Source organism: Coffea arabica, chromosome 8c, assembly GCF_036785885.1.
Source record: "Coffea arabica cultivar ET-39 chromosome 8c, Coffea Arabica ET-39 HiFi, whole genome shotgun sequence".
Classification (NCBI taxonomy): Eukaryota; Viridiplantae; Streptophyta; class Magnoliopsida; order Gentianales; family Rubiaceae; genus Coffea; species Coffea arabica.
Window position 1 is genome coordinate 28,875,738 of NC_092325.1, and position 21,894 is coordinate 28,897,631.

General features: G+C 35.6%; 1 protein-coding gene, 1 long non-coding RNA gene and 1 pseudogene across 2 annotated transcripts; 2 read left to right on the forward strand and 1 right to left on the reverse strand.

Moving 5' to 3' along the window:
• Positions 1 to 350: 350 nt before the first annotated feature.
• LOC140013766 (uncharacterized) lies at positions 351 to 3,901 on the reverse strand. The gene is made up of 3 exons (XR_011820604.1): positions 3,400 to 3,901; positions 1,213 to 1,449; positions 351 to 639 (listed from the first exon to the last, which is right to left on the reverse strand). It is a non-coding gene; the product is annotated as an uncharacterized lncRNA (long non-coding RNA).
• Positions 3,902 to 9,169: 5,268 nt separating this feature from the next.
• Positions 9,170 to 17,070, forward strand: LOC113706474 (glutamate receptor 2.3-like). Its single transcript, XM_027228379.2, has 5 exons — positions 9,170 to 9,495; positions 13,518 to 14,836; positions 15,232 to 15,541; positions 15,833 to 16,239; positions 16,339 to 17,070. Exons 1-5 carry the CDS (start codon positions 9,207 to 9,209, stop codon positions 16,906 to 16,908), a joined length of 2,895 nt encoding a protein of 964 aa, XP_027084180.1. The 5' UTR covers positions 9,170 to 9,206; the 3' UTR covers positions 16,909 to 17,070.
• Positions 17,071 to 18,421: 1,351 nt separating this feature from the next.
• Positions 18,422 to 20,875, forward strand: LOC113705996 (fatty acid desaturase 4, chloroplastic-like; annotated as a pseudogene).
• The last annotated feature ends 1,019 nt before the right edge of the window (positions 20,876 to 21,894 follow it).

A 21,894-nucleotide genomic window follows, 5' to 3' on the forward strand; every position in this document is an offset into this window, starting at 1 on the left:
TGATGACCTTAATGTCGTCAGTGAATAGAAACTTTTTTATGACAAGATGTGTCGTCAGTAAAAGTTATAAATTTAGTGACGACATGTTTTCTTGTCAATGATGCATGAAGCAACGGTAGTGGGTGTTTATATTAATTAGTGACAACTTTGTTGTCAATAAATCCCTTATCAACTGTGGCAACAATCCCTTATCAATTGACAGTTTTGATTGAGTGACAACAACAATTGTCAATAAAGACAGCCTGCCTGGAGAAATACCACTCATTTACAACGCCTTGCAATGTGTAATTTGATGATTTTCCTATTACAATAATATTTAAAAAATGAAAATATCGACAATGTTTAATAAATAACAAACATAGGCACCCGTACAATAGAAAATGCCAAAATAACATATTAAATATTCAAATGTCATAAATAAGTGCAACATCACACTACAAATAGTTTGATAAGTTTCAGTAGAGAAAATTTTGGCATATAAGTCAAGGCTGCACTAAAAAACAATTCCAAGTCCCAAAACATTTTCTATGCTACCAAACCATTTTCTAAACTTAAGATAGCACTATAACCATAGTTTTTGAGTCGACATGTAAGCCGTACTGCTAATCTTCTTCCAAACCTCCAAAATGAGCAATATATCTGCAATAAAGTAGTAAAGTTATTAGTAGATGGTAGAAAAATTGAAAACAAGGAAAATTAGTTAAGGAGTCACAAAAAAATAAAGTGAATCATTTGTTTTAAGTCTCATCTAGATAGACTCTGTATAAATAGTAGAAAAAGAGACATTATATGGGCAGTTTGGAAACAAAGTCTACTAGAGGATGGAAGTTTAATAACATTCAATAAGAGCCAAGGATTATACGGGTAAAATTATTCCACTTCCTTATTTTAATATTTATCTGCCAAAGGACATCAACATTGCAATTCAGGTGACAAAAGCAAAACAGTCTCCAAATTTTCTAAATAAACAACAAAAGTAAGAAGCATTCACTGAAATCCTAAGGCTTGATGTCACAAGTTAATATTGTCACATACCAAGAACTAATTTTCAATAACTTATGTTACTTTTAAACCATAGTAGCCATTAAATCTATAATAAATATATGTCCAAGTCACAATTTAGAGTCTCACATTGGCTGAAGAATTATAAGAATGTCCCTTTTGAAAACATAACTCAATTTAGGCAAGTTTATATAGTTGAAAATTGCTTACCAATCAGTATGTTCAGATGTGCCTTCATCGTCTTGCTTGTTGGCTTGCAGCTGTGCTTTCAAACATTTAAGGAGATCTTGCATTTCACTTTGCTGGTTCACAAGCTTCTCCATAAGTTGCTGTTGAGATTGGACTGTTATTTCCAACTCAGCTTCTCCATAAGTTGCTGTTGGTACTTTGTAATTGACATCTTGCTCATCAGATACATGTAAAATTGGCTTGCTCTGTATTTGCCATCTGCACAAAAATGTGCCGGTCCATTTGATTGGTTGTACAGATATTTGGAAGTTGTCATACGGACAATTTTGCAGGTTTCTTAATCTAATCGTTTTTAGGGATAGGTAAGTAATGAAAAAGAATATCTTTTGACAAAAAAAAGTAATGAAAAAGAATAGCATTTTCCGGGGTAAGGCCATGGGGTTTAATGCCATTTTCTATTGCATATTCTTGTTCTGTGTGCCATCCATGAATTTGGATTTTTTTTTTGGGTCAACATCAATTTAAAATTCTGTTCACCTCATGTTTTGAATCCAAAGATTATAGAAGTACAGGTTCTTATTTTTCTTTTAGAAAAGGTAGTGCAGTCAAAGGAAACATTATTAATGAGCTTTGTAAAACTTTACAAAACTGTAATATCTGTCAGTACAGCTCAATCTATTGTCGAAATCAGCTTGGTCTGGATTGTTCAAGTAGTGGTTCAAATTCTTAGCCCTTTAGGTCTGTTCTTATAACTGTAGTTTTAGAAATCTATATGTCGGTCATTAGACGTTATGCTGTAGTTTTACAATAGACTTTACATCATTATGGTTTGGAAATGCACATCCTACTAGGAACACTAATACGTGAACCGAAAGACTTCTAAGGGGATAGGTATAAAGATTCTAGCATTCATAATCAAATCTCCTGAGAAAGTACACTAATATAATCAATAAAACCAGAAAATGTTTTTGAAGTCTACATGATACCACTATAAATATCTTTACGGCCTGATAAACCAATATTTTTCACTTTCTTAATGATCATCAAGAAAAAGATTAAAGGATCACAAGAAGAAATGAAAGTTCAGTTGCTCTCTCTTCTCTCTGTCTCTTACTCCTCCCCTACCATGAAAAGAAAGTAGCCATTTCTGGTACTTTCATCATTCATCTTCCTTTTAAATAGGTTGGTTTTTTTTTTCTTTTTGGTGGTGGTTGTGGGGGTTGGGGGATGAGGATTGCTTGAGAAACTATAGAGTCACATAAGAGCTGACTTAATAATACTTATTGACCATTATAAGTCTCAAGAGGTTGAAATTTCAATGTTGGGCAAAATTTTTCATTCCTTTTCCTTGAGTTTTCGCACCCTTTCTTGGGGAATCTTTTACACATCCCTTCTTTTTAAGTTCCACATTACAGCCGAGGCTTTTACTAATTATTGTTATCATAAGTACTAAGTATTCAAACTCGTCTTCATTATGTATGTGATTTCTGAGGTGTTGGTTGATGCAAAGATGGTATAACATTGGGTGTGCCAGACATAAATACAGCAGTTGGAACTGTTATGAGGTCTCAGAAATTTGGGTTAATAGCATGACTACTATGACGAGTTTAAGGACCCCAGTTCCTAACTTCCGGGCTATGGGTTTTGTTCACTGGGTTAGGAAATATACCCCCAATCACAATTTCCCATTTCTTTTTTCACTCAAAGCTATTTTACCAGCTATGTTCCTCACACGTACAACTCACGAAAATTTCACAATAGATAATCAACTAACCACTCCCCAATTCCCACTCCACCCAGCACCACTTAACCTACTATTTCTCTCACCAGCAGCCACTCATAGCAGCCACTCATACCATAATCATCTCCTTGCTCTCTTCCATTCCCTCCACCACTATCCAATTAGGCATCAGGTTTTGCCCCACCTAGTCCCAAGCCAAAACCGCACCCGCACATAAACCAATTGAATCTTGTCACCATGAATCACATATGGAATTGGGTGATCAAGTCTACATCCCATAGTTGTACAAAAGTAACTTAAGCAATTGTAACTATAGATCAAACAGTTCTACTAGAAGGAGATGATTAAATCCATGACTCAAACTAGCCACCAAAAAAATTTTGCAAGAAATTATTTGGGGAAAAAATTTAGGGCAAATTAATCTGGGGAAAAATTAGGGAAACAAGGAGAGACATGAGAGAACCTACTTGAGAATTGGTGGACAGCACATCGATCCCCTTCAGCATTGAATGCACATTTAGTCCAGAGTTCCCTCAATCACCGCCAGCCTTCTGGTAAACTTGACCTTCTTTTTCTTGGGTTTGGTGTTGCATCACCACGGAGGTGGAGGAAGAAGTGGATGGTGGACTCCTTCTGGCTCCTTTCGGCTATTGTAGTTGGCTAGGGTACAGCCGTTTCCAGCTGCTTGCCGACGAAGATGAGGCGCCATTGGTTTCGGGGGGATGCCCCTCCTTGTCCTGGATTTTGGCCTTGACATTGTCGATGGTGTCAAAAGACTCCACCTCAAGGGTGATGGCCTTCCCCATCAGGATTTCCATGAAGATTTGCATCTTTGACAGCGGCGGCTGCCGATTGTCGCCTCTGCTGCTGCTCAGGTTTTGGAAAATGAATAAAGGGAGTTGGGTTGGCCGAGGGATTGAGAGTGTTAAAGAGTACTAAAGGCATCTGGATGTGGGGAGTAAGAGTGGTTCCTTTTCTAGTGTATACTGTATAGTACCTAGGCCATTTTTTTTTCATGTTTAGCTTGAACAAATATTTGGTACTAGTCAATCAAGACAATCCAAGTCAATTTTTAGTTTCAATTTTTATTTAAATTTACTAATATATTTCTAATCACTACTTCTTAACATATTTATTAAAAAGTTATAATGGATGAAAATTTTTTGCTAAATTCGAACAACTGGTAAATGTACTCTTTCTCAAGTTGTAATAAAGTTTATATAGTTGTTCCAACTAGAAACTTTCATTAATTTTTTCCAGTTAAAATCCTATTATTATTTGAGTAACTATGACTAGTTTAATAAATTATTAAATTAAAAAAAATAAATTAATATTGAGGCTCACAATTAAATAAATGCATTGGAGATGTTCAAGTTAGTGATGATACTATGTTGTCACTAACTACGTTATAGTTTTACTGACAAAAATTGGTCGTCAATAAATATAAATAGTGACAACACTGAAAAGTTGTCAAAAAAAGAGGTAGAATTACTGACAACTTTTATCAAGTTGTCACTATCGCAAAACTCACGCCTTCCAAGTCCCATGGCGCAAAGTAGTTTTGTGATAACAATTAATGGTTGTCACTAAAAACTTTGCTGCTTTGAGTCAATTGTGACAACCTTCAATGTCGTGACTAAACAACCTCATTTTGTGACGACTTTTTGTCATCACTAGGAAATGTTGTCACTAATGCCCTTTTTTCTTGTAGTGGTCTTTGTGCGACTCAAACGATTTTGAAGAAAGCCTAATAAACTACTTTGAGGTGAGTTTTAAATTTTTGCCAACCAGATTCCATTAAATAATTGGGTTTTGCTATTTCCTGGATTTTGCTACCTGTGACTGAGAATCATTTTCTGTTCATGCATAGATGTCTGAAAAGAAACACTGGCAAGACTGGGAAGAGGAGCTGTATATCCGCACCTATGTTGATTGGCAGAAAAATGAAAAGTGGGAGGCAACTCGGAGCACTTTGGCAAACCACACTGCAATGGTAACCTACTTGACTCAAGAATGCGGGATAACTTGTACTGGAACTCAATCCCAATCCAAGTACTATCAAGTGGTCGATAAGTGGAGATTGTTCACACACCTCCGAGGTGATTGTGCCAAGCTAGAGACGGGGATAGGATAGGACGAGGAACACAGATGCTTATTAGCTGGAGTAGAGCAATGGGGATATTTATGGCAAGTATGGTGTTCCTTGATACCGTGAAGTTTACTTTCTGGTCTGACGACTTCTTCTGTCTAGTATTTACATGCACTCAAGAACTGATGGTTTAAATTATGCAATTTTTTTTTGTTCTTTTGTGCTTGAAAATTTAAAATACACATGATGGCTGTGTATTGCAGTGTGTGTTTGTGCAATAACTATTTAATAGTGGAGACTGTTTTTGAGTGTGTGTTTTTATTGCAGTGTGTGTTTGTGCTTGGAAATAGTTCAATCAAAATGACACTTTATTCTTAAACAAAGTGATACTTCTTGACTTATTCAATCAAGTAACTTATTCAATAAACAGCACTTTGTTCAATCAAGTGGAGACTGATTTTAAACATTTGACTTATTCAGATAACAAAAATGTTACTTCTTGGCAGAACCACTGTCAAAGATGCTGCGAAATAAACATTTGATTGGAGGTTATACAAGTTGTGTTTATTAGAAAAATGCCTTTACTACTTCAATCTTTTGCCTTGGAAGACATTTCCACTAACTTTTAGTGCAATTTTGGAGGTACAACACCTAAGTCTGTACCTACTAGAGAATTGCCTTTGTCCTATTGCACTGACCTATGTTTTTTAGCTACTACACCATGTTAAGTCTTTCAGAAATTTGTGGCTTTGTGACCTCCATAAACTTTCGGAGAGTTTGCTAATTAATGGCTTGTGACACTTTCTGTTCTCACGGAATTTTCTAAGCAGCAATGTCACTTTTGAAAACTGCTCATTTCCTTTCTCAATATTTGCTGGATTCTGATCTGTTAAGAAAGCTTTTACCTAATAAACTATCTCTTGGTGTTTGCTTGATAGCTGGATCATCAGTATGTGGACTTCCAATACCCACATAGTGCTAATTTGATGATTCTATGGGATGAGATGATGGACGGCAAAAATGCCACAGGCAATCGTGCTCAATCTTCGGCTCAACCCCCACCCAATTTGTGCCTCATCGTGTCCGTAGAGGTGATTTGAACCTCAGAAGCAAAGGAGTGGCTTCAAGTTCTGTCATCAACCTAGCAAATTTGAAGGGAACATATGATGATGATGGAAGCCCTATTCTGAGAAATCCCGGCAAGCGACCATTGGGTAGTGCTGCCTACAGTTCTGAGAAGGAAGGCTCAAAAGGAACCAAGTTCCGAAGGTTGGGTTCTGATAACTACCAAGAGGCACTGAGCAACTTCAATAGATTTTCCTTCATAGTTTCTACCCAAAGAACAGCAAAGGAGAAGTATTCAATTGAAATAGCCAAAAGAGTAGTGGAGGATCTGAAGTTAGAGAGAACACTGCAAATGTATCTCTTAGAAGAATTGTTGGATGAGGAGTTCCATGCTTTATTTCTTAGCTTCAGTGAGGAACCTCAAGGGCAGAACTTGTAGTTTTAAAAGTCCTGTTTCTGTTATTGCTATGGAAGACGCTTGTTTCCCAGTTAAATTTATGATTATGTTGCTGTCTTTGGTGGAATTTTATTGCATGTTTGACCACCAGATTTTGGCACTAAATGCCTTTACCTATTTTCTCTTGTACTTAGCTGTTATGTTATTTAAGTAGATGTCGGATATTAGCTTACAAATGAGATGGCAGATTACTTAACTGTTACCTAATGCTTAGCAGTAATGGAGGCTATTTTTAATTATCAGTGAATGCTGTGAGTTGCCGAATTTTTTATGGATTGCAGGAAGAAGCTTCCAGTTGGTTCAGCTAGCTTTTGAATGATGCTCCAAAGTGTTTGTTCACTTTGAATGCTGCTCCAAAGCTTCCAGTTTGTTTCACTTTGGAGTGTTTGCTCCAAAGCTAGTTTTTTACTTGCTGCTCCAAAGTGTTTCGATCACTTTGGAGTATATATAATCAAATGTTTGTTCTCACGGTTAACCTTACTTAGGTTGCTTAAGTAAATGACAGACATGTCTGGTCATAGATACTTCTGTGATTGGCGGCAGACTCACGGTTCATTCGAATAGTTATGATCAATGGTGTGTATTGTAAATTGTCTGCCCACGAAATCGGATGAGAAATTTGAGTTATGATCATGGAATTTCTTGACATTAGTTCATCATCACCAATTCGTGGCGGACTTGCTGTAGAATGAGAGAGGTTCAAAAATTTAGTATCGGATGATTAACATATAATGTGCCTCTTTTATATCTGTTCCAGGCAAATTACATGCATAGCTTTTAAGCTTTTTTCGTGACTAAAAATTAGCACTAGAGGTTTTGTTTAGAAACAGCACTCATTTAGAAACAAAGTGAAGGTTTTCTTTAGACAAACCACAGATTATTGGAAGCTAGTTTTTTTCATAAATGCATAGTAAATGCCTTCAAGCTTCTTGTCTCAATTCAGATAGTGGGCAGACCCACTAACATGCACAAATGCTTTTCGCAGAACGAAAGAACCATTTTAAAAATAAACAAGGACCTCCACTTCCACGTGAATGACAGATAGCTTTAGGTGACGTTTGGTTCGCATGTTGGAATCGAATTCATATTTGGATTCATTTATCTTGGATTTGAAATGAAGCCAATTATTCCAATACATCTGTTTGGTTCAGTACCAAGAATGTATATCATTACTATAGTTTATGTTTGGTTCGTTGGCCCTTCATAAATGGGATAGAAGAAATTTCACTAATTAAATATATTAGTATAAATGTATTAGTAAATTTGGTATAACTAATTAATAATTTCTATTAGTAAACATATATAATTATTAGTATAATTGATAATATCAATTATATTACATAGATTAATATACATTATATAACACATATAACTAATAATATCATTATTATAAGTTTGTAACTAATTAAATTAAATATAATTAAATAGATGTTATAATATAAATATATAATTATAATTAAATAATATATATAAATATTAATTATTCTAATATATTATATTATAATATATATTATATATTAAATATAAATATTATATATTATTATATTATAATAATAAATATAAATATAAATATATAACATCAATTCAAATCCTGGATTTTCAAATTGAGAGAGATATTGAGAGAGATCAAGAATTCTCACTATTTCTTAGATTCATGTTAATATTATATACATGTATATATTATAATTATATGCATATATAATATACATTTATAAATATACATATATAATATAAATATATTACTATATAATATTAATAAGATTATAATATAATTATATTAAGATATTTTCTTGGGAATAAAATGAGAAACTAGAAAGGAAAGAGGACAACCCAAAATTAAAAGAATTGACAAGCTAAAAAAAATGTATTTTAGGAAAGTGATTTTAATATTTTTTTAATCATTTAAGGAGAAGATAGATTTTTACAATTTCTCCTTTTTAATTTCAATCATTAAGGTGAAAATTTTTGTGAGAAAGAGGAAGAATTAAATAAAGAAAAAAGAGAAAAAGAAATAAAAGAAAGGAAAATAAGGTAAATGAAAAGTCAAAATAATGCAAGGGGGTTAGGTGAACAAAATTAAAGGTTAAGGGGTAAACTGAGAAATGTATTATACTTTAAGGGGATTAAATGTGATTAACCCTAAAATATATTAAATTTCATAAGTTTTCTCAAAAACCATCAACAATCAAAAGTTGATTTCTCTTTGCTTTATACAGGCATCAATTTATTATATAAAATTAAAACTTCTATTTTGGAGCAACACTATAATAGTAGATTCCAAGTTTTTAAATCCAAACTATTAAGTGAATTGGATAAGTTTTCGGTTCATGAATCAAATTGGTTTAATTTAGTTTAAAAATTTTTTTATTCTTTTAATCATTAACTTATATGACTATGAAATTTTTTAAAAATAAATTAAATTTATGTTGAATCGGTTCAAAAGTCTAATATTTTTTTTAATCGATTTTATCTGATTTGACTAGTTAAATAATTTTTGCATTGAATAGTGAATCGGACCAGTGTCATGATTTGATTGGATGAACACAACGGTCCAATCCGCTCTTCCAAACACTTGTATACTCTAACTATTCATCAAGCTACCGACCCTCTCAGTCGTATAAATATGTCTCATAACCGACACATGAATCTCGCAAACTGCAAAGATGCCGAAAAAACTAAAACATCTCAACGTCCATGCATTTCTCCTCTCCTTCCCACAAATTCTTTGGGTGCTGATTCTACCATCGCAAATTGTCAGTGCACAGAAGAACACAACAATTCCCGTGAATGTGGGAGTGGTTCTAGACATGGATACATGGATTGGAAAGATGGGGTTGAGCTGCATCTCCATGGCTCTTTCAGACTTCTATTCCTCCCATAGTGACTACAAGACTAGGATTGTCCTCAACAACCGGGACTCGAAGAAAGATGTGGTTGGCGCTGCAGCTGCAGGTAATGCTTTCTGTTCTTTCAATCTCCGGCCCAGATTCCAATTTAGCAACATATCGTTGTACACTAAACTTCTCGCAAGCAAACTCGTTTCCAATATCTGTTTCTGCAAGAAAATTTGCTTACTCATAAGATTTAGGATGTCAGAGGGAGGAAGAAACAAGGGAGAGGTGGAATAGTCAGGTTAGAACTAGACCACTAACTATTTCGTAGATTAGCTCTTCCCCATTGGCAAGTTTTACCTGGTCAACTATTGGACAAGCCTAATAAGCTGGTTATTGACTTGTGGGAAAACTCCAAATGAGATAAAAGGGTCCACCATTTTTCACATCATATATTTAATCAATTTCCATTGCTCCCGATTTCACCACCAACTTTAAATTGAAAGCTAACGCACCTCCTCCGTTCTAGGAAACATCATTTGATTATAACGCGCCTCCTCCGTCACAGTTTTCCAGTTTCATTTTTTATTTTTCCCTCTGTTCACATGCAGCGATATAAAAAAGGAGTAAACATAAATCTCCAAATCCCTCCCATTTCTCATACACAAATCTGCAACCTTGAGGAACTAATCAGCGAAAAAATATGTCGGAAGAGAATTGCAATAATAAAAATCTCTAGAAACTTTTATCTTGTGAATGGGTTTGTAATTTGCACATAAGATATCTTTTCTCGTTGGAATTTTTTATACAATTTTTTTCAGAAGGTATTCCCAAACACTCGGGCAAGTTGTCAAGTTACTGTGGCATAGGCTTGTGTATTGACTTTCTGGTGAAGTTGTAGTTCTATACTCATTTCTTGTTTGAGTTAATGAGCTATTTGTTCTACATTAGTTAATCATTCTGTTGAGTGTGGGTAAATATCCTTGACAAATTGCCAACATGACAGAATGTTATGCCCATTACCTGTTCGATAAACTGTGTAAAAGAATAGTTTTAGTAAGCTAAAACGTCGAAAACGAATAATTCTGTCTTGATACCAATCCCACTTTTACGTTCCTTGTTGAAATAAAATTTGACACGTGTAAGTTTGTTATATTACGTATAAATTTTCAGCATATTACACATGCTAACTTGAACTTCATGTCATTGTTGGCCTTGACCATTAAAGGTTTGAAACTAATTTGTTTGACTTTTCTAATCAATGCAACCCTTAAATTACTTTTAGAAAACGTAAGCAGTCAGGCTGAGGTATTTGCTAAAGGTCTTCAGCCAACGCAACATTTTGCGTCTAAAAGGGTCTATCGCATTTGATTTTAGGCCGCCATTGACATCTTATCCTTTTTTTCATATATATATTTTAGGCCTGCCATGGAGATCTTGCCTTAAGCGGAAAATGATAAATGCTAAGATAACACATGGAATAATAAATTTGGTTGTGGGGGGGGGGGGGGGGGGGGGGGGTGGGGTAATATTCGAAATCTCCCGTGAGGCTTTTTTTAATAGCACTTAGCACCCCTGAGGTCTTTAAATTATTGCTTACCTCCTTTGATGATTGCAAAATGACTATATTAACCCTCACTTCATACATAACATACATATAAAATAAATGGAGCTCAAAAAATTAAAGAAAAAGTCACTTTTTTCTATTCCCCTTTCTCCAACTTTCTATCTTGTCTATTTTTTTGGATGGCTATATGATTTTTTTTTAATTATCATAAAGTGAATTTTGTTTATCTTTTTTTTGAGTGATTGTATTAGAGTATGGTCTGATTTCTTTGGCTATTTTGATTTGATTTTTGTAACGATTTAGTACAAGTTAAAGGCTTGGGTCATGGGTTGAGAAGAGCTTGGGAAAAAAAAGAGTTCATAAAAAATTGATTTTTCATCATATAAAGTTGAATCGGTGCTAATATATTTCTTTATAAGTATCTTTTTGTTTTTAAATTTATATTTTTAAAAGTTATGGCTTTGTGATGTGGTGGTAGTATTTAAAATTGGTTTTCAGATTGTAGTTTTTAGTAAACAAAGTGGTTTTAAAAGTATTTTTGTTTAACAAAAGGAGCAAAAGGGTAGTTAGAGTTTTTAAAGATTTTGTCATATAACAAGCAAAAGTAAGGGAGGTAAACGATATTTTTAAAACTTCAGGGGTACTAAGTGATATTAAGAGAAACCTTAGGGGAGGTTTCTAATATTATCCCCAAATTAGGAGTAAAAAGATTATTCCATTCAATGAGCAATTTACATCCAATATTTAAGAGGTTTTTCCATTTTTTCCGATTCTTTGTAGAAATATTTTCATCCAAGGAATTAGTACATTGCATCAGCAAAATACTAAAATGACATTTGGGAAACTGCAATTCGAGGACCAACTACCTTTTCATCCACACGGCTGGTTGACTATACAAAATAGTTTACTATTAGGAAAAATTGTTCGAAATGTCCCTCACATTCTTTCGAATAAATTTTTTGGTCATTCACTTTTGAAAATGTTATTTTTGCCTCCCTTACAAATTGAAGTTAATAAAATTTAGTCTCAATCTAAGTTTTTGACCACCTTTTAATCTAAAATCACCATGTGATTCCCCATGCAATCATTTTTTATTACAAAAAGTCAGAGCGCATTTTTTTAATGGTAATTGAATATGGATTAGATTGATTCCACAATTTTAAGGGAAAAATAGATATGATTCAGGTTAGATTCTGCTATTTTAGGGAAAAATGAATATACAAATGGGATCTAATTTTTTTGGTCCTAAAAAAAAATAAGGATGTGTGGATCACGTAATAGATTCAGGCTAAAAGATGATCGAAAACTTAGGTTGGGACCAAGTTTTATTGACTTGTTTTTGTTAGAGACGTAAAATTATTATTTTAAAAGTAAAGGATAAAAAAATTCATTTGACGAAATATGAGAGATATTTTAAATGATTTTCCATTAGTATTACTTAATGATTTGATTGAAATAAATTGGTCTAAGAAATATGTTTTGACTTTGCTAAAGACTCCAACAAACATATTTTACTTTCATCACAAGTATAATCTCTAATGAACTTTTTATATTTTCAATCATTTTTTTATTTCACATAAATCACATTCCAAAAAATACTATAATAATTATTCCAAATAATATTTCAAACAATCTAATATCCAAACATACTATTGACTTTACAATAGACAAGTTGCATGCAGGCATGTTTTTGACTTTTTCCCCTTTATTTCTTTCTTTCCGTTCTTCTAGGCAAGTTTTACTATAGTAGTAAAGGGTGCTTTAGAGGCTTCAAAACATATGCCTTGACAACCGGGGATTCAGGGAATGAAAATGGTTTGTGGTTTTAAATTAGAGCTAAATACACGGTGAACTTTCTTAGGTTTTCTTTAAAGTATCAATTTCAGCATTATACAAAACTCTTCATATATACGACTGTATAAGTTGGTTATAGACCAGACAAAAAAAAGGCGCTTTAGTTACTTGACCAAATCCATAGACATCAACGATTTTTCACTCATTCAATTTTGGTGACAACGAGTTGAATGGAGTACAAAGGAAAAAATTAACAATTGGAAGATGTATTGTGCTGAAATTGATAGTTCGGGAGCACTTTGCAATCCAAAGAAAGTTCAAGGGGATAATTTGTAATTAATTCTTTGACTACAGTTTGTTCTAATCCATCTATCACATTGTAGAGCTAGGAATTCTACTTCTGATGTTAAGTTTCATTCCTACAAACAAGTAATCGTTCAGAATTTGTTTTGTTTTGTCTATTATGAGGCCACGTCCTGCTCTCATTTTTTGCAGGAATAATAGTCTAACCAATGACTACATTTTGCCTTCAAGTTTTCAGTTCTGGAAATGAGGACCCATGATTAGCACTGTTCTTTATTATACACCAAAGCAGGAGCCCAATATGATAATAGACTGAAATAATCTAGATCATCAAGTTGTTCATCTACAAATGGATCATTCTATTTTCAGTTTTGTTATGTTTAATTATCATCACAAATTTAGCAGTTGCAGTAGCAAGCTGACACATCTGTTCAAAAGTGAACTAACTAATTAATTGATTGTTCTTGTGCAAAGTACAGCTCTAGACCTACTAAAAAATACTGAAGTGCAAGCTATCATGGGGCCGGTGTCATCAACACAAGCAGAATTCATAAATGATCTTGGAGATAAAGCTCGTGTGCCCATCATCTCATTTTCTACAACAAGCACATTTCTTTCACCACTTAGCAGTCCATACTTCATTCGTGCTACGCAAAATGACTCATCTCAAGTAAAAGCCATCAGTTCAATTGTCAAGGCCTTTGGATGGAGAGAAGTTGTGCCAATCTACGTTGATAATCAGCTTGGGGAAGGGATTTTACCATTCTTGACAGATGCCTTCGATGAGATTAAAGCACGCATCCCTTATCGCAGTGTCATTCCTTCTTTAGCCACGGATGAGCAAATTGTTGCAGAGCTTCACAAGCTAATGACCATCCAGACTAGAGTTTTCATTGTTCATCTGCTGCCCAGTCTTGGCTCTCGGCTTTTTGCTAAAGCAAAACAACTTGGAATGATGGGTGCAGGGTATGCTTGGATATGCACTGATGCCTTAACAGATGAGCTTAATTCAATTGATCCTTCTATCATTGACACCATGCAAGGAGTACTAGGTGTGAGGCCACATGTTCCTAATACTGCAGAGCTTCAAAGCTTCATTAAAAGATGGAAGTTGAAGTTTCAACAAAGCAATCCAGACATCGTCAATCCTCAATTGAATGTTTTTGGGCTATGGGCATATGATTCAGCGACAGCACTCGCAATGGCAATAGAGGAAGCAGGAGTTTCAAACATTGGCTTTGATCAAATGTCAGATATCTCAGGCAACTCTACAGACCTTGAAAGTTTTGGAGTCTCTAGAAATGGTCCTAAGCTTTTGCAGGCAATGTTAGGCACAGCATTTCAAGGCCTAAGTGGAGACTTCAATATAGTTGACGGACAACTTGAATCTCCAGTTTATGACATAGTAAACGTCATTGGTAATGGTGTAAAAGAAATTGGCGTCTGGACTGCAGATAAAGGAATTGTTAGGCAGATAAACCCTATACCTATAAAGAAACTGGGAACTATATTGTGGCCAGGTGACACTGCAACTCCTCCTAAGGGCTGGGCAATTCCAAAAAATGGGAAGAAGTTGAGGATCGGTGTACCAGTGAATTCTCGATTTAATCAACTTGTAAAGGTTACAAGAAACTCCCAGACAAATACAACCATGGTCGAAGGATATTGCATTGATATATTTGATGCAGTAATGGCTTTGTTACCATATGCTGTCCCTTATGAGTATGTTCCTTTTGCAACTTCAGATGGTATGAGTGCTGGAAATTACAATGACTTGGTGTACCAAGTCTATTTAGGGGTAATGTTTCTCTCCCTCTTATACTAGTAATACATTTTTATTTCAGGCAACATAGAGATATCCATTTTGGTTGAACATAGACAACTACTTTTAAGAAGTTTTTCTACAAACAAACCACATAGTCTTGTATGCTTACTCACTCTAGTTTGCGAACATATTAAATATAGATGTCAATTTTCAATTTATGATGCTGCTGCTAAAGAAACAACAATGGTGAGAGACATCTATCAAAATTTACAACCCTTTGAAGTTTTGTCAACCTTTACCACAAGAGACACATATTGAACCATGCAAAGCATCATATAATAACATATCACGTTTGCTAATAGTTATAGCTCGTCTGCTAAGTTCATAAAAGGCAGAGTCCTGAATCGTACTTCATGTTCATCTACTAGAATTTTGATGCAGTCGCTGGAGACATAACAATCACAGCAAACAGGTCGCTGTATGTTGACTTTTCTTTGGCATATACTGAGTCTGGGATAGGGATGATTGTTCCCACAGACAACCAAAGTAGAAATACATGGATATTTTTGAAGCCACTAACTTGGGATCTTTGGCTGACAAGTTTTTTAGCTTTTGTCGCTATTGGTCTTCTTATTTGGGTTCTTGAACATAGAATAAATGATGAATTCAGGGGACCGCCTTTGCATCAAATTGGCATGATCCTCTGGTTCTCCTTCTCTACCATGGTTTTTGCACATAGTAAGTTTTCATCCTTCTCCACATTTTTTTTTTCACATAGTAGCATGTAATATTCTACTATGAAGAGGATGCATCACTTTCCTTCTTCCCTGTATTTTGGTAGTTTTGGTTTGTAATAATATTCATGCCCTATTGTCTTTACTTGGTAACTCCACATCTTTTAGAAAAAAAAATTCATGAAATTGTAGGGAAATCAACGTGTTTCTAAACTTACAAAATCATTTAATCTTGACTTTTGTGTTGGGTGTTTACTGAAATTTCTTCTGTTGTTTATTTATCTGTTTTTCATAGAGGAGAAAATAGTAAGTAATTTGGCCAGGTTCGTGCTGGTCATCTGGTTCCTAGTTGTGTTTGTACTTACCCAGAGCTATACAGCCAGCCTTACAACAAGGTTAACAGTACAACAACTCCAACCAACTATAACAAGTGTAGACGAGCTCATCAAGACCAGGGCGTATGTTGGTTACCAAAATGTTTCGTATCTTTCAAAAATTCTGCTTCAAATGGGATTTGATGAGTCTAGACTTGTAGCTTACCACTCTCCAGAGGAATTAAATGATCTTTTTACCAAAGGGAGCAGAAATGGGGGCATTGCTGCTGCTTTTGATGGGATTCCATATATGAAGCTTATACTTGGTACATATTGCTCTAAATATACCATGGTTCAAGCAAAATATAAGACGGACGGTTTCGGATTTGTAAGCCACATGCTTTCACTCTTGCCTACTGATCTTAGTCTATTTTCTTTTCCTACAAGTTTCACTCACTGTCTGTTTCCTGAATTTCATGACTAACAGGCATTTCCAATTGGATCTCCTCTTGCACCTGACGTTTCAAGAGCGATCCTGAATGTTACACAGGGCAGTCAAATTCTTGAAATTGAGAAAAAATGGCATTTGGAAACATCCAGCTGCCAAGACTACAGCGCATCTTCCACTCCTGGCAGCTTGGACATAGGGAGCTTTCGCGGCCTATTTTTAATCATGGGAATAACAGCTATTTCAGCTTTCATAATCCATTGGACAATGTTCTTATATGAGCATTGGAATGTCGTAACTAATTATAATTCTTCAACGTGGGACAAAATCATTGGTTTGTCAAGATGCTTTGACTGCAAAGATGTCACCAGACATACATACAGGAAACCTGATATGCGAGTTGCAAAAACAACCACAGGTGGTGATAAGGAAGTTTCATGCTGTTCACATTGTCCAGGAAGTCCAGTAACAATTTCTTTGCAAGCCTCTCCACATACAAATCCAAGCTTTTCAAGTCGCATGGAGCATAATTTAACCATTTCCGAACAGCATGAAATTCCTTCTTATGAGAGTGATAGTCCAAATCAAGAAGGTAACACACATCAATAGATAATGCGGGCCATTGAGCTTACTGGTCAAGGATGAAGATTGGGAACAAGGCGTTTCATGCGGATCCATTCATAATGCAAGAATTATCCTAGGTTTACATATTGGTCGCATTGTATAAAACTTTCTTTGTTAAAGTGGTCCTTCATATTTGATTAAGCTATATGTGGTTATGTAATGTTCCTTTTCTCCTCCTTCCTGTTTCATTTTCTTTTGTTTTTCAAGTCCATTTTCTATTCCATTCATCCCTCCCTCCGTCCTACTAGCTTTCCACCGAACCCTGCTAGTTCTCGCAACCTACTATGTATGTAAAAGCCAAGCCCTATAGCCAATTAGCTTACAAATTTGAATGAGCCTAGAAGGTGACCATAAGTTACTGAAGAACGTTAATATCTTGATGGGGTGTTGAAAAAAAAGAATATTTGTGGCGGTTAATTCAATAATTATTTGAGAATTGATTGACTATTCTCAACTTAAAGACTTACTTGATGGAGGATTTGTGTTATACTCTTGAGCACTTGTCACCTTTCTTATTATTGTGTTCGAAAATTGGGCAGAGCAAGAAAACCATAGAGTCAGTTTTTGTTCATCTTTTCTAGCTGTGTAGAATTGATTATTAATAACTTTTTGTATCAAGCGTTTCCATCTGTTGTTTTGCTGAATTCTTGGTTTAGGAGTTGGTCTTGATTATTTTTATAAGGGTAAAATACACTTTACTGCCATGTGGATTAGTGATTTTTCACATAACACTTTATAGTTTTGAAAGTTATATCTAGTCCATTCATAATTTAGACTAAAACGTCAAAATGACGGAAATGATTCTCTGTAACAGAACCCATAAAAATGTTAAAATTATGGGTAAAATACACTAAACCCCCTTGTGGTTTGGGTTATTATCATAAAACCTCCTCATTATTTAAAAACCCCCAAAGAACCCCCTTGTGGTTTGGATTAATTTGGGCAACGAACGAAAATCATCCAATTTGACGGGAAGTGACTTACACATGCTTGATAAGCGAGTGTGATAACAATACATCAAGATTAATGTGGTAATTTTACATTTTCTTTTCTTTCCTTCTCTTTTTTTCCTTGTTCTTCCTTTTTCTTCTTTCTCTTGAACCATCTGGGGCAGAAAAACTGAAGCAAAATCAATACCAACCTTTATCCAACCAGGGGCTCCAAACTACTTTCTTTTTTTCTTCTTTCCTTCTCTATTTCTTTTCCCTCTCTCTCCCCCCTACTGGTGCAGCAAACCAGAAAGCACTGTACGGTTTCTACTAAGTAGTTGCCTCCGGAAATTCCCCTCTTTGGCCGACGCAATTGGAACTCCGGCGTTCACTGCAGTCCAAATCTGGCGTCCTTCCGGTAGGTTTCACGGAGTCCTCAACATCGCCACTTCGATTTGCAGCAGCACTTGTTCCGATTTTGAAATATTCAGCGGTGCGTCGGCAATTAGTTTCGGTGATCTAATGGGTGTTGAGATCAAGAAAGAAAAGGAGGATGATCGAGTAGGAGCATGCAGTCATGTGGTGGAGAATCTTGTGACTTTGACTTCTTGTTGTTGGACTTGTCGTCGGATGGTGCTGAATCGACGACGTCGTCTTCGTCGACGGCGTCCAATGTTTTGAAAGAATGGAACGGAGGTGGCCGGAAAACTCAAGGAACTGAAAAAATGAGGGTGGTGGTGGAGGATTACTGTGCGGACTTATGCTGCAGAGGAAGATTTGTTTTTGCCCGTCCGATCAAAATTTGCGTTTCTGGGAAGAGTTATTGGAAAGTTAGAACCTTGATGATAATCTAGATTTCTGGGGGGCTCCCTGTTATGAATTTTGATGGCTACGATTGTGCAGAAGACCCCCTTCTTTAATTGTAGATAAATCACCTTGGGCTTTTGCTAGTTCTCACCTACTGTTGTCGATTTGTTGGGGAAACTTTGAAAGTTGGGTAGCCGTAAGTTTTTCTGGCAGCAGTACTAAGTAGGATAATGGCGAATTTAGGGAATTTATTTTAGTGAAATTAGTGAATTTTTTTGGTATACAGGTTGTTTTCAAAGAAAATTAGTAGCAATAATGTTGTTTAGTTCATCACCATTCGGACATTTGCATTATAGTTAAGAAAGAAACCACAGATCAATTATCCATGGAAGGAGCTTAGATGCAGTGGTAATCGGTGGCTATTCTACTATTGTTGAAGGAAAAAGTGGAGATTTGGAGAAGATGATAAGTTTTGAAATTTTCAAATGAGCCACTTGATGTTTCTTTATTCTCAAATAAAGTGAAATTTTTTTTAAAATCTTATGTAAACCCTGAACTAACTTTTAGTATACGTTGAAATAAGGTTAATATTGGAATTTCATATTTTTCCGTCAAATTGGATGATTTCCGTTCATTATCCAAATTACTCTAAACTATGAGGGGGTTCTTTGGGGGTTTTCAAATAATGAGGAGGCTTTATGATAATAACCCAAACCACAAGGAGGTTTAGTGTATTTTACCCTAAAATTATCTTTGTTTGAAAATTCAAATGGTTGAAACAACCAAAATATATAAATATATTATGCATGACACTTTAACCCCATATGGTTTTGTATTTTATTATATAACCTCTTTATGGTTTTATAATTTATCATATAACTCCCTTATGATTTAATGTTTTTCCATAACCCTCTTATGGTTCTCAAAATATATGCATAATCTCTCATGGTTAATAAATAATTTTTAACTTCATATAGGGATACTTTTGATATTGGAAAAATCGCCAATTTAGTCCTTAAACTATTTCACTAAAGCCGATTTGGTCCCTTAACATTTTATCGCATGCATTAAGTCCTTTAACTAAAATTCTTGTGCCAATTAAGGACCTATACAGTGTCGCCACCCAAAACATATGTTTCTGTACCCAAACCAACGGTGAGGCAGGGGCTTTTTTGGAAGTAAAAAATACGATTTTTCTACAGGAAGCAAGATTTTCTACGGAATTTGAGGACTAAATCCAGCCACAACTACCATTGCACTTGATGACCCAAGCCTGCAATCAACTGATCCACCACCAGTACTGAAACCGAGCTCCCCAGTCACAACCACTTCTATGCTCAAAGATCCAATCTTGAAATCAAAATGGTATCACCGTGCTTGGGTGGCAAGTGGATGCACGACTGTGCTAGTTTCTCTAGCCAAGTCGGTCACTGGTGCAGCTGATTCGGGCATTTGGCTACAGCCCATTTTAGCAGGGCTAGTCGGCTACGTGCTGGCAGACCTTGGCTCTGGAGTCTACCACTGGGGCATTGATAACTATGGCGATGAAAACACCCCGGTTTTTGGTAGTCAAATTGAAGCATTTCAAGGCCATCACAAACGGCCGTGGATCATCACAAGGCGCCAATTTGCTAACAACTTGCATGCTCTAGCTCGAGCTGTTAGTTTCACAGTTCTCCCTATAGACCTTATCTTCAATGATCCTGTGCTGCATGGTTTTGTTGGTGTCTGCTTAGGCTGAATCATGTTTAGCCAGCAGTTCCATGCCTGGGCTTACAGTACAAAGAGCAAGCTTCACCCACTGGTGGTGGAACTGCAAGATGCTGGAGTGCTGGTATCTAGATCAATGCACGGAGCACGGAGCTCATCACCGTCCTTTATATGACAGCAATTACTGCATCGTAAGTGGCGTTTGGAACGAGCTTTTGGATACATACAAGGTTTTTGAAGCCCTTGAAATGATCTTGTTCTTCAAGCTGGGAGTAAGACCACGGTCCTGGAGTGAACCTAGTTCCAGCTGGACAGAAGAGACAGATACCTCATCTCTAATTGCAGAGTCATAATTCAATTTTTATTATTACTTATTCTTTTCTGCATGCCTTGGATGAAAGCATTCTCACAGCAAAATGGCTGCTGTTGATGGATCCTTCTCCACTGTAAAGTAATTATTGATTAACCAGAAAAAATTAATCAACCACAATTCAATTCTCTTGAAAGACCATCGCCCTCCCAACCCCCCCCACCCCCCTTCGTGGGGCCTTCTTTGGAAAAAATAAAAAACATTTCCGGCTGCATCAAACATCCTGCAATGGTATCTTGCTTCTCGTAGAAAATCATACTTTTTACTTCCAAAAAAGCCCCCGCCTCGCCATTGGTTTGGGTACAGAAATATATGTTTTGGGTGGCGACACCGTATATGTCTTCAATTGGCACAAGAATTTTAGTTAAAGGACTTAATGCATACGATAAAATGTTAAGGGACCAAATCGGCTTTAGTGAAATAGTTTGAGGACTAAATTGGTGATTTTTCCTTTGACATTTCAATGGATTCCGTTATAGAATACAAATTTCGTCATTTTAACACTTTAATCTAAATTACGAGAAAGTTACATTTAACTTTTGAAAACATAGAGAGGTTACGTGAAAAATCACAAAACCAAAGGTGGTAAGCTGTATTTTACCCTTTTATAAATGATGGCAGCATCAACGATTACTAAAATCACAAGCACATATTTTTACAGTAGTCTTGTTATAACCAACAAGAAGCAGTTGCCAGAGCATCTTCTCGAGTTTACACAGGGACTGCATTGCTAAAATTTTTATTAGCCTTGTCTGCTTCACATGATATTCGGCATCCATCATATTCCCAAATCACTCACCTTCAGTCTCACTTGTCACCCATCATTGTTCTGCTCCATCACCAACCTTTGCATGACCCCTGGATATCGAAGGCATCCTTGGGGTGATTTCTAGTTCCAATGAGGTGGAGATGATGGCCTCTATTCATGTTTTTTCCTTCATCTTCTTTTGTAACATCATTTAATTCTATATCCAGTTTGATCCTTGTATGGTGATGCAACCAATAAAGTATTTCCAGCTTAAAAACAACCAAAAAAATCAAGGATATTATAGGAACTACAACCAGCTCCAAAGAAAAACAAAAAAAAATTTCTCTCAAATAGGGGTGAGAAACAATTTTCCATTAACTTGGGTAGCAAAATAGAATTGGTCAATT

Bases quoted from the DNA above. Each gene is read 5' to 3' on its own strand.
- LOC113706474 (XM_027228379.2), top strand. From the start codon at position 9,207: ATGCCGAAAAAACTAAAACATCTCAACGTCCATGCATTTCTCCTCTCC. The intron at 9,496-13,517 runs GTAATGCTTTCT...TGCAAAGTACAG, and splicing joins GGTTGGCGCTGCAGCTGCAG to CTCTAGACCTACTAAAAAAT. The intron at 15,542-15,832 runs GTAAGTTTTCAT...TGTTTTTCATAG, and splicing joins TACCATGGTTTTTGCACATA to AGGAGAAAATAGTAAGTAAT.